This window comes from Delphinus delphis, chromosome 2 (genome assembly GCF_949987515.2).
Source record: "Delphinus delphis chromosome 2, mDelDel1.2, whole genome shotgun sequence".
Lineage (NCBI taxonomy): Eukaryota > Metazoa > Chordata > Mammalia > Artiodactyla > Delphinidae > Delphinus > Delphinus delphis.
Window position 1 is genome coordinate 44,646,229 of NC_082684.1, and position 13,857 is coordinate 44,660,085.

The 13,857-nt window shown below is 38.9% G+C and overlaps 1 protein-coding gene across 4 annotated transcripts in view; it reads right to left on the reverse strand.

Moving 5' to 3' along the window:
* The window catches only part of TMEM260 (transmembrane protein 260), a 59,161-nt gene that overhangs the window by 2,770 nt on the left and 42,534 nt on the right, over positions 1-13,857 (reverse strand). For 3 of the 4 annotated variants that reach the window (XM_060004499.1, XM_060004498.1, XM_060004497.1), the window contains 4 exons: positions 11,503-11,651; positions 5,936-6,112; positions 4,402-4,455; positions 2,571-2,661 (listed from right to left, as the gene is read on the reverse strand). In XM_060004499.1, the coding sequence (XP_059860482.1) occupies positions 2,571-2,661; positions 4,402-4,455; positions 5,936-6,112; positions 11,503-11,651 (471 nt within the window). The remainder of the gene's footprint in view (positions 1-2,570; positions 2,662-4,401; positions 4,456-5,935; positions 6,113-11,502; positions 11,652-13,857) is intronic. The other variant, XM_060004500.1, reaches the window with a different exon arrangement.

Here is a 13,857-nt window from a genome sequence, read left to right on the forward strand (position 1 = left end):
AACAAAAATATCTTTTATAGCTAACAAGACTGTTCTTGAAAAACCTGTACTAGGGGCTGATTTGTGTTGACCCATGGAGTACTTGGCCTCATTTGTCTTGCAAATGGTGTCACACATCTGGAGACATATGTGAAGGAGATACCTATAGACTGCTACAGACTTGTGTTCACTGAACAGAGTAAAGCTTACAGGCCCAAAGGGACAATAAATCCATGAATTAGCTTCAGTGGTGGCCTAACTGACCATGGAACAGATCACTGATGAGAATATAAAATATTAAGTCTCAGATTTCTCCCAACTAAATACTACTTGTTTTTCACAGAATTATACAGGGTATTAGAGATGAACCGGATATGACCAGGATATGAGAGATAATCTATAAAGTTTACAGTCCACTTTTTTTTTTAAAGAAAAAATAGAGGTCTGGAAAGGTTAACTGGCTCACAGTTGACAGTGAATGGTGGAGCAGGCCTTGAACCTGGACCTCCTGACTGCCAGATAGCACTCCAGCATGCCGCTTCCTATAACTAGTCCCTGGCTGTCCTTGAGTGGGCACCTAGGAGGTTTCCACCTTTGTCCCTGTGGTTCCGTCGTTACGGACTGTCCGCCCTCCCCCACTTTCTCGCTACCCTGCCCCACATCTGCCTGGACAGTTCCTTCTGATCTTTCAGGATGACACTGCAGTGACATCTCCTCTAGAAGCCTTCCCTCCCTTCCTCACCAGCCCCTCCCCAGAAGGCTGTACTCATGTGCTGCTCTCTGCTCCCACTGCACCTCTGCAAACCTCTCGTAACTCTCACGACTGAATTAACTGAGGACCTTATCTTCCACCTCTCTCTCTAGCTTGTGCCTCTTTGACAGCAGGGAATATTCCTGATTGTCTCCATCACAGTATTTGGTACAGACTGGGTGCTCCATAAATGCTCCATGAGTGAATGAATAAATGAATAAACAATGGACCAATGAGCACAAAATTGAGGAGTAAAATCTGTCATACTAATTGGACATCATGCAATTTTGACTCAGCATCAAACAAATGCCCTGGCTGAGTAGATCTACAGCAGCCCAGAGACAGCAGAAATACCTCCTCACTTGCTTAGACATACAGCTCCTGGGCTCTGTTCTTATTGGCCTTCGCCAGGATGTCTATTTCCTACACAGCAGGCTCCAAGACTATCTCTGAAGGTGATGAACAGCCCAGTGCTATGAATCTCAGAAAAGCAGGGACTTGTTAACACAGTGCTACAGCAAAGCAAGCCTCTGCTCTGGACTCCCCTTGCCATCACAGAGGACCAGCTAAGCAATAGCCTCAGTGTGGCTGGATGTGAAGGCTGTTTGGTTTCCTGGGGCCACATCAGAAGACAGAGCCACTCTCCATGACCCTTTATCTCGCTCATAAAATCCCAACCAGGGCTTCCCTGGTGGCACAGTGGTTAAGAATCCGCCTGCCAATGCAGGGGACACGGGTTCAAGCCCTGGTTCAGGAAGATCCCACATGCCCCGGAGCAACTAAGCCCGTGTATCACAACTACTAAGCCTGCGCTCTAGAGCCCGCGAGCCACAACCACTGAGCCCGAGTGCCACAGCTACTGAAGCCCGCGCGCCTTAGAGCCCGTGCTCCACAACAAGAGAAGCCACCACAATGAGAAGCCTGTGCACTGCAACGAAGAGTAGCCCCCGCTCGCCGCAACTAGAGAAAGCCTGTGCACAGCAACGAAGACCCAACGCAGCCAAAAATAAATAAATTTAAAAAAATAATAAAAATTAATTAATTAATTAAAAAAAAAGAAATCCCAATCAGCCACGGCCCGATCATTTCAAGTGCAGCCAGGGTCATGATTCTGCGTAGAGGGCAACCCATCAGAACTTGTTTCTTTTTTTAAATAAAGCCATCATATTAGTTTCCTATTGCTGTTGTAACTAATCACCACAAATGTAGTGGCTTAAAACAATATAAATGTATTATCGAATACTTCTAGGGGTCAAAAGTCATAAAAATGAAGGTTTTTGTAAAATCAGCAGGGCTGTGTTCCTTCTGGAGGCTCTGGAATCTATTTCTTTGCCCTTTCCAGCTTCCAGAGGCTGCCTGCACTCCCAAACTTGTGGCCCCTTCCTCCATCTTCCAGGCCGTACGTGTGGCAATCTTTTAAGTCTTTCTCTCTGACCTCTGCTTGCAATGCCACATCTCCTTCTCTGACTCTGACCTTCCTGCCTCCTTCTTCTAAGGACCCTTGTGATTACGTTGGGCCCACCCGGATAATCCAGGATAATCTCCCCACCGCAAGATCCTTAATCACATCTGCAAAGTGCCCTTTGCCATGTAAGGCCATATATTCATAGGTTCTGGAGATTAGGACATGAACTTCTTTCATTAATCTGCAGACCACAGCCATTTACTTTAGATATTATTTGTGATACACATGACTATTTTTCCATTTATACTGCTTTATAATGCCAAATAAAGCTGGAAACAAAAAAGTAAAAACTCTACTGTGATACAGCCTTTCTCCATCCCAAACAGCCACCACCCTCCCACCAAATAAATTTATATATGTAAAAGTACAACATACGTCATACGCGTGAGTGTAGAGCTGAGCTTTCACATTTGAAGGCAAACTTGCAGTTTCTGCCAGGTTAAAGATGAAGAACGGTGTTTTCATCCTGGGAGTGGGAGGGTGTTCATGTCAATTTTACATTCAAAGCTAAATCTGCCAGACTTTTCCATTGATAAGGAACATACAAAACCATTTACTGTATTCTTTTCACTTCTCTCGTATTAATAGTTTACTCTGAACCAACGGTAATCCTCCCCCGCCATCCCAAGACACTGCATTCACACCTAGTGCCAAATCTTAGAAAAAAGCTTATGTTCATCATCCCTACTGTACATCATCTTCCCTCCAGATGTACATTTCATTATGCAAGAGCAGCTAGGAGGCGGAGACTTGCTGAGTTTGTCAGCATATCCCTGAAGGTACCCATCGTGACAGTTCATGCCACGTGTGACCACTTCTTCAAAGATGGCTGGACTCTTTGACCACATGAACTCATCCAAATTGTAGTCAGCACACCAATTAAATCAATACCTGCCTGAATAATGACCTGCTTTCTTCTTTTATGTGATTTCTCCCCCAGCTTTCCCGCATTCAGTCACAGTGAGGAATTGTGGAGACATTCGGTGTATCTTTGATTAGTTCTTCAAAGCAACTATTTGTTCCTATAACTGGGCTGATAACCTGCAATATGCAATTTGCTGACTTTTTCAAAAACACTACTGCAAAAACTGTATCTTTTTTGTAGTTGTTGTTTTGTCAAGAACCATTTCTTAGCAATTTTTTCTTTTAAAGATTTCTTTGATGTGGACCACTTTCAAAGTCTTTATTGCGTCTGTCACAACGTTGCCCCTGCTTTATGCTTTGGCCCTTTGGCCGCGAGGCATGCGGGATCCCAGCTCCCCAACCAGGGATCGAACCTGCACCCCCCGCACCAGAAGGCAAAGCCCCAGCCACTGGACCACCAGGGAAGTCCCTCTTGACAATTTTTTAAAAAAACCTCTTTAAATGTATGTAAGCCCTTTACACCCTAACTCAATTCTTGGTGCAAAGCACAGTCCCTGGCCCAGAGTGGGCATCAATGCATTTTTACTGGAGGAAGCACTTCATACTTGGTACCCCTGTCTGCATCACTTAAGACTTTTACATTAATATTTAGGCCAAAGTCTGTTAGTGTTATATGTTTTGAATATTTTAAAAGAATGACAGGAACCCGAGAGTCAAGAGCATCACCATGAAGTGTTTGTTCCACACAGGAACAACAGGAAAGTACAGTATCTAGCACATGAATAGTCAGATCTCTTTGAACATGTCTGTCCGTTCCATTAGACTGAGCTCCGTGAGAGTAGGAACTGTGTCATATTCATATGTGTAGCTCCCATGCCTAGCACAGTGCCTGGTCTCTACGAAGTTTTCAATAAGTGCTTAAATAATTAACTAGCACATTACACATGGAGACAGGGTTGTAATTATCAACTTCTCCTCAGTCAATTACACTCACTTTGGTTTAGTTGAGATAGGAGAGCATAGGAATTAGGAATGTTCCAGTCAGACAGGTGTGAGTTTTGGACTCTATTGGTAGAACTATGTGGCCTTGGACAAGTAACCTCTCTACCTCCGGTTTGTTCTTTTGTAAAACGGGGATAATAATAACTTCTTCACAGATTATCGTGAGGATGAAATGAGATTATGCATGGGTAATGATTAGTACAATGCCTCAAACAAAATAATTGCTCATAAGTATTATTTTTATGATCCCCACGCACCACTACTCCCCAGGTGAAAAGCACCAGAGGCTCTTCTGCTGCATTACAAACAGACTGCAAACACACACGTGTACATTATTCACCTGGCTTGCCACATCTCTTCATTGGCCACAGATTCCCAGGAAGATGGAGCAAACCTGCAGTTACAAGAAAACGGTAACATGTTTCTGCTAGCTACCTTTATTGCTGTGGACACGTAATTCTTGTTTTATAATCTTACAAGGCAAATAAAATAGGCTGCATCCTGAAGTACTGATAGAGACCAAAATAACAAACTTATTCTCCTAGAAAAATTTGATCATTAGGAATTTGAGGTTTGGGTAAATGTATTCTTAATCTGCATAATGAGCCCCAGTGCCTCATGGGGGCAAACTAAAGATTAGTGGCAAGAGGCTGGAGGCATTTGGGGAGCCAGCTGTTCCTAAGAACTGTCAGGTGGGCGATGGGGCAGGGCTGAGGCCTGGGTCACTCTATGGACACAGCTAAGAGCCACTGAGCTGTAAAGAGAGGGGACTCCCGGCTTGCATAAATCATTGCTGGAGCTAGGATGCTGCTCCAAAAACACTGGCTGAACCATTTGCTGATTTTTTTTCACTTAATTAAAATTTCTTTTATTATGTATCTATTTTGACAGAATGGAGATAATGAGTGATGCCATGTACCTGTACTGTTGTTAGCTGTTTGGAGAACAGGTGATTTTCTAACTTTTCCTCACAATGGTCACAGAGTACTTTTTTTTTGGCCGCACCGTGCAGCTTGTAGGATCTTAGTTCTCTGACCAGGGATTGAACCTGGGCCACGGCAGTGAAAGCGCTGAGTCCTAACCACTTGACTGCCAGGGAATTCCTGTCACAGAGTACTCTGAGGTAGAACTACTTATCCAGCTCTCGCTGGTGCACAGCAATGTGGTCTATTTGCTCATATTGACTCAAAAAACTTTGGTACCATTTGTTCATATGATCTTGACTGTTGTTCTTAAATTATAAGCAATAATTATCTAATCTTTGAATAATTCATAATTTAAAAAATAGGCAATGGAGACACCTGTCTTCAGATGGTGACTCATCTTCCATATGGGAGAGAGTCAAGTCTAGGAAGAAATGCTTCCAGGAAGACTAATCATGCCCAAAACGACAGACCAAGGCTGATGACAAACAACTGAAGAAAAAGTTACTCAAATCCCAGGCTTCCCTACAGAGGAGTGATCTGCCATTCTTGAAGGAAAAAAATATGAGTTTATGCAGGTGGAAACCATCATGGGCAACAGGGTGAGTGCCTTTTAAAGCTCTGCTGCAGTTAATAAATCTCTTCCACTGTTAGGGTCTAAGCTACAGGATGGTGGACCGTGTAGCATTACAACAGCTGGAGGTGGACGGTGGCACATGTTTAACTACTGTGGTGCCCAATCAACCACCACCGCCCTTCCTCCATCTCCAAGCCTGAGGACAAGAAATATATGTTCTCTTTCTCTATTACAATACTCTGTGGGCAGCAAATAACCATATTAACTAGTAATAAAAAAACACAAAGTACATCAAATAATTAAAAGGCATCTCTAAGTTTCTTAGGCACACAAAATGGCTACACACTGATGAAAAACATAACTGCTCTCCATACCTTCCATAGTCTTCAGTCCAGTTATAGATGTTTCTCGTAAGTTTAATCCACTCCTCAGGGTCGAATACAATCTCCGAAGAAACTAATTTGTCACAAGAACCCCATGGCCAAAGTGAATAGTTCTTTCTCCACGTTGGGTCGCCTTCATGAATTCCTATGCAAACAAATGTTTCTTTTCTATTGAAAACAGAAAAATATGCATTTTTAACTTAAAGTTCTAAATGTTGAAGTATAACGCATGAAGGGTCATTTCTGACTCTTTAAACCTTGGTTACCAATAAACCATTTGTGAACACTTTGGTTTATTTAAATCTCTCCCAAATAGATTGTTTTAAATTTACATTGAGGGACTTACCTGGTGGTGCAGTGGTTGGGAATCCACCTGCTAATGTAGGGAACACAGGTTCGATCCCTAGTCCGGGAAGATCCCACATGCCGCAGAGCAACTAAGCCCGTGCACCACCACTACTGAGCCTGCGCTCTAGAGCCCGTGAGCCATAACTACTGAGCTCGCATGCCACAACTACTGAAGCCCACGCACCTAGAGCATGTGCTCTGCAACAAGAGAAGCCACCGCAATGAGAAGCCCGTGCACCGCAACGAAGAGTAGCCCCCGCTTGCTGCAGCTAGAGAAAGCCCGTGCACAGCAACAAAGACCCAATGCAGCCAAAAATAAATAAATAAATTTTAAAAGTAAATAAATTTACATTGATATTAGTGTAAAAAATACTATTTGGGAGGTTGAGGCGAAGCACACAGACATAAATGATAAAACTACCTGTTTGTGACATTGTAAGAAATCACTTGGGGATAAGCACTGTTACAAGGAACGCTTCTGTAGTTCTGTCTCATGTGTAAATATACATATTATTTGATACCTTTAAAATTTTATAGGTGGAAATATGTCTTCATAGTAGTAGTAGTACTACTACTACTACTAATCTCTCCTTCCTCAAATTTCCATGGCATTTTATTTTTAATCTCTTTTAACATTATTTTATTGAACTTGTTATCTTCATTTATAAATCTTTCTGGGAAGCCCAGAAGCATCCTGAGGATAGGCTCTCTATCTCTGAATTAATTCGAAATCCCACATAGCACGATGCATAGCTAATACAGAATATTTGCTGAATAAAATTAATTAGATTTGACTAACTATTAGCATCTTCAAATCCTGCAAAAATTCATAATAGAAATGGTTGAAATAAGCTTGGCTCAAAAACATTATAATTGACTGGTTCTATTCCAATTTTTGGTGTATACCTTAACAGCTATTACCAAGCAGAAAAATAAAGGTGCATTATTATGAGCAATTCCTTGAAAGTAAAAACTTCATGAACTTTGAAACAAGACACTTCTGGCTTAAATTTTGGATTTGTTCCACCATGTATTACCTCTATGATTTTGGGGAAATCACTTAATTGCCTGTGTCTTGTCTCCTCATCAGTGAAATTGGTATGAACTATCTTTCACAGCTGTTTAAGATTAAATGAGATATCTGACATAAAGTAAAACATAATAGAGTTCTGGTTCTAGGGAAGATGGAGTCATCATATTCTATTCTGTCTCTCTCACTGCACACAACTGTAATTTCTGAACAAAAGACCTGGAACAACTATCTGAAGACTCTGAAAAGTAAATGGTAGAAAGAAGACTGAAGGAAGAAAGCAGAGTTCTAAGTTCCACCAAATCCACAGTGAGTTTATCCCTTTTCCCCTTCCAGGATTACCTGGCCTGGACTCAAAGGAAGCCTGAAACCCAAAAGTACATACCAAGTAAGGACAGAAAGAACTCCAAGAAAAGCCCGGCCCCCTCCCTTTTTCCTAGTCCAAAGGGCAGGAAAAGGAACTTGTACGGACTGAGGAGAGCAGAGGAAATCCCCAGGATGTTTTCCCTTCTTTCCTTCCCTGGGCACCGGGCAATACTGTGCCAGCAGCAGCACAGTTACAGCAGTGGCAGCTGGGCAGGTCCCTATAGCTCTGAGGAAGGGGAACACTTCTTACTAATCAGAGGAGCTGTGGTTCCAAAGGTTGGGAGCAAATTCCTATTACTCCTCGACTGGGTGAACTTGAAGACAGATCAAGAGAAATTATACAATTTAAACAAAGAGAAAAAATATTGAGAAAAATGTACAGAGTTTAGGCACCTGTGGGACAATATCAAAAGGTCTAACATTGGTGTCATCAGAATCCCAGAAGGAGAAGAGAAAGAAGGTGGGGCAGAAAAACTACTTAAAGAAATAATGTCAGGAAGCTTCCAAATTTTGTTAAAGACATAATCTTTCAGATTCGAGATACTCAGTAAATCCCAAGGAGGTTAAACTCAAAGTCATGCCCAGATACATCATAATCAAACTGCTGAAAACTAAAGACAAATAAAAAATCTTGAAAGCAGCCAGAGAAAAACAACACATTTCACACAAGGGAAACAATGATTTGAATAACTGCAGATTTCTCATCAGAAACCATGCATGTCAAAAGGATATAAAATAACATTGTTAAAGTGATGGGGAAAGAAAAGAACTATCAAGCCAGAATTCCATATCCAGAAATATCCTTCAAAAATGAAGGTGAAATAAAGAAATTTTCAGACACAGGAAAACTAAGAGAATTCACTGCTAACAGTTTTGCTCTAAAAAAAATGCTAAAGGACTAATTTCAGATGAAGAGAAATGATACAAGAGGGCAGCTTGGAATAGGAGGATTGCAGGAAGAGCAACAGATCTGGTAAATATGTGAACAAATATTTTAGATTATCTTTTCTCTTAGATTTTAAAATATATGTATGAGGGTTGAAAACAAAAATTATCACACGTCTAATATATTTGACAACTCAATCAAAAGTGGGGAGGTTAAAGGAACTTATATGCCACTAAGGTTTCTACAGTTCACTTGAAGTAGTAAGTAGATTGTAAAAAGTTAAGTATGTCTGTATACTGTAATTCCAAGAGCAACCACTGAAAAAATTTACCAAGAGACATAGTAAAAATAATTTAACATGGAATACTAGAAAAAATCAAAGTATCCCAAGAAAGCAGGAAGGGAAACAGTGGAATGAAAAACAGAAAAACAAACAGAAAACAAATAGTAAAATGATAGATGTACATCTAAAACATATCAATATTTACATTAAATGCAAATGATCTGAATACACAATGAAAGCATAGACACTGTCAGAATGGATAATAAAACAAGAGCCAAATATGTACTGTCTACAAGAAACCCACTTTAAACGTGACATAGGTGGTTAAAAGCAGAAGGATAAACAGAGAAATACCATGAAAACACTAATCAAATTAAAACCAACCAAAAACCCAGAAGGATTTTTTTCTAAATATAGAAAAAGGTGCAAATGCAATTCAACGAAGAAAGAATAATGTTTTCAACAAATGATATTCATATGCAAAAAAAGACCTTTGTTCTAAGCAATACCCTTGCAAAGTTAACTCAAAAGGGGCCATTGATCTGAAATGTAAAACATAAAACTATAAAACGCTTAGAAGAAAACATGAGAGAATCTTTGTGACCCGGTATTAGGCAAAGAGTTCTTAGATATGAGATCAAAAAGTATGATCTATAAAATAAAAAATGATAGTTGGATTTCATCAAAATAAAGAAACTTTTATCTGCAAAAGACACTTTGAAGAGAACAAAAAGACTGGGAGAAAATATTTATGAATCACGTATTTGACAAAGGATTTGAATCTAGAATATACACAGAACTCTCACAACTCAATAGTAAAAAAACAAACAATCCAGTAATCCCACTCCTAGGTATGAAAACATATTTACACACAAACGTGTACATGAATGTTTATAGCAGCTCTATTCACAAATGCCCCAAACTGGAAACAACCCAAATGTCCTTCAACAGGTGGATGGATAAACTGTAGTACATCCATACAATGGAATACTACTCAGTAACGAAAAGGAATAAACTATTGATATACAACAATAACGTGTATGGATCTCCAAGGCATTATGCTAAGTGAAATATGCTGATGTCAAAAAGTCACATACTTTATGAGTCCATTCATATGACATTCTGGAAAAGTTAAAACTATAGGAACAGAGAATAGATCAGTGGTTGTGAGGGTTAGGGCTTCGGGGACAGTATGATGACACAGGACAGCGCAAGGGAGTTTCTGGGGTCATGGATGTGTTCTGTATCCTAATTGTTCCTACCCACTTGGCAAATTCTTACTTAGCCTTTAAGTCTCCAACATTTTATCCATACCACTATTATCATGCTTGCCAGCTGATACTATAACTTATCAGTTTCATGTTTAAGGTACCACTTGACACCTCTCTGAAGGACTGCGACAGCAGGGATTCACACCCATGCATCTGCAGCTAGTATAGGTCTTGGGACATTTTGAATACCCAATATTTATTAAATAAATACTGCATGAATGCCTCTGGGAAGAATTAATTGCTTCCTCATCCGTGCTCCCAGAACACTTGGCTTATACTGTCAATTAAATCATCTATTTAGTAAACACACATTGAACATTTACTGTGTCTCACACTTTACAAGGCTTTGTTAGTAGAGAGCTTATGCCATCATATTATGGCCAATTGTATTCATATCTGTGTGTAGATACAACTAGATTGTAGTCTTACTTAAATCTGGAACTGTCTCACTTTATTGCCTAATACAAACTGGTACATAGTAGGTTCAATTAATGTTTATAAGGTTGAATTAAATAAAATTCACCAAAAAATGCTGATTTGGAGATGTTAATTGTTAACATTTTATTCCACAATAGAACAATTAAATATAACTCTCACAGCACATTTATACCTATCACCTTCCTATTACTTCATGAGCCAGAGTAAACTTCAGGCTCTGAACACCAGAAGTACCACATCATTAGGTTCTTGGTAAGGAATAGTTCAACTTTTACAAAGAATTTCTGAAGTCCCCTTTATAAGAGAATAGAAATTATGAAATAAGTTTTCTTCATGCTCTGGACAATCCCAAGCATTTCACGGACAGGAAAAATGTAACACTCTACCACTGAAGGAGTTATTTATTCTTGACCTTAACTATGAATAATTTTATGTTCTCAAGTATAGAATTCACAATTCTCATATGTTATCTCAGCCAACATAACTGTAGGTGTTTTTCTTATTTATAAAAATGGCTTATCCTTTAAAAAAAAATCCTTAAGCTATTTTTATATAGTGATTATTCCTGGAAAACGTTTGCATTAAACTTAAAAGGGGGCCATGGTGTTGATCAGGGGGAAACTATAATTGCTTGCGATCTACCTGCAATGATTTCAAGTAGGCAGGCACATCTCCAATTTCTCTGAATTGTACTAAGATCTTATTTGCTATTCTTGCTAATCTGTCTTTATTTTTCTTTTACCCAGAACAATAACATTTATTTCTGCCTGGCCTCATTTATGCACAGATATTCAATTTAATTACAGAGATAATCTCACCGGTGACAGGGAAATAGGTGTAGAAAATTGGTCTTTTGGATGAAGCACAGCTGCTACATAAACAATTTTAGAAAAGCTTAAGATTTTAGAAAAGCTATTATATGAAAAGAGTGCTTACAGTTTATTTACTTCAAGAAAATGATAAAGATTAAATGTGACCATTCCACTAGGTAATATTCCTTCCACAGGATTCCACCGGTTCCCAGGAAATTTGACGCCTGGTAAATGCTTTGCCATCTTGGGTAAATACCACTCATAAGTCATCATCTGCCAGAAAGATAAAATATGGTATCATGCTTTTAATATGTTTCTTTAAAAAGAATCAAGTTTATCAAGGACAATGAAAAGGTTCTAAAATGTGGAGGTACTCATTAAATATAAACATAATTGAAAAGTACATACAAATGCAACTGAGGTATGTGGCACTGACTCTTCTTCTAATGCCTTAGACCTTAGGTTTCATGCCTTCAATTATAACTATCAGCCATCAATAAAAGCAGCACCTAGTTTCACTTACCTCCATGAATTTGCCAGACTACCCAGAATGACCTCCCGCTCTCATGCCTAGAGAGTGTACTGAGCTTTCGGAACCAGCTTAAACACCACTGCCTCTCAGATGCCCTCCCCAGGTCCCATGCTCTTATAGCACTTTGTACCTACCTCAGTTATAGCTCTTAGCCTATTCCTCACTAGACTGCAAGCTCCTACATGAAAAGGGCTGTTTTCATCTCACTGCCTCTGCGCCTATCACATTGCCTGGCACAGAATACTTCCCAAACTATGTTTGCTGGACCTGAAAAGTCTTTCTGATGGCCAGACTAGACAACCTAGGCAAAATACAGAGACGTGTCATTACTCTGTTCTTTCATTCATTCATTCATTCAAAAAACAAGTATTGCTCACCTATAATGAAGAAGATATCAATCCCTGCCCTTGAGAAGCTCAATTATATGATAACCTAGGCCTCAAAATTAAAAACCCTTTGGCTAAATTATCTGAATTTATTAGTAGCTCCAAATTAATTACATAGTCTTTTGATTAAAATAAATCATTAGTATAAAAATTTTTTTCTTAATTCTATACTTAATATATACTTCGTTCTATACTTTTATATGTACAGATTTCTTTTTTTTTTAAAGAAAAGACTCCTATTTACACCTTCAAAGCTTCATTAAGTTTGGATATCATCGTTTGAGCAATTATGCATATGTTTTACTTGTCTATACAAATCATTTAACTAGAAGTGACAAATTAATTTTAATCTAAGTGTACATTGTAAATACTCAAAAAATACTTATTGAATTAGTTTATTACCCAATAGTTTCAGTTCTTGGGTATAGTAACATTAACTACCCACTGTGTGCTATGGCCTTACTCTTTCTAATTTAATTCTCATAATAACCTTATTATGTGAGAATAATTAAGTTATATCAGACACTGTTGATTGCCCACTCAACAGCCAATCCTTTCCAACTAACACAATCCTGGTTTTAATCAGGTAGTTCTAGTCATTCTCCTTTGCTAGTGAGTAGTTTAGGAGTGGTCAAGTGACCCAATACTGGTTAGTGGGGCCCAAGTAGAGGTCTGCTGGGGCCATCTGGGGTACATGTTACTCCCAATACAGAGAGAGAGAGAGAAAGAGAGAGACCCCAGGAGAAGCACTTTGCATGTGATGTTTGGAACCAGGCATCCATCAGTTCAAGAGGCCTGCAGAAAAGCTGCCCCAGAACACTGTCATCATGGAACTGCTTGTATTATCAATCCTAAAACCTCCTCTCTCCAGACTACTTGTCTTATGAGATTAAAAACTCCATAGTTTAAGCTACTCTTTAGTCAGGGATTTTGTTCCTTACATTCAGAAGCATCCTAACTTACTTATCTAATGATCATTTCCATTTTATAGATAAGGAAATAGAAGCTCTGAGAGGAAAAATCAATAGACCCAAGTCACACATCCAAGGAAGTGAGAGGATGAGGACTTGAATTTGGGTCTAATTAACTTTGAAATCCAAGCTTCTCAATCATAGTAGCTGTCATCCCAAATAGTATTTAAAATCATATTATGATACCATATTTTCAACAAATGATCTAGCTTTGGTCAGACGCTAGACTGAAGATCAAATTAATCATTTGTGTACATGATATAAATGCAAACTCCTTCTAAAAATATGTGTAATTTTCAAATTTCCCTATATTTTCAAATCTGTTTATAGTGTTCTCAAAAAATTTTAATTATTCATTAATTGAATGAAATTTATTAAGTATTGTGCCTAATAGTTTGCTCAAACTAAATGTATTTTTTCAAGGTTAAGAATTTCTCTTTTCCTGACAACCGTTCTAAAAACACCAGAGAAAGATTTGTTCCCTTTAATTATTTGTGGCTTAAACAATAAACCCTATAGTTTACATATATTTTTTTCAGTTCAAGAAGATTGTTTTAATAGACCTTGAAATTTTCACAAGTCGTCTCCAA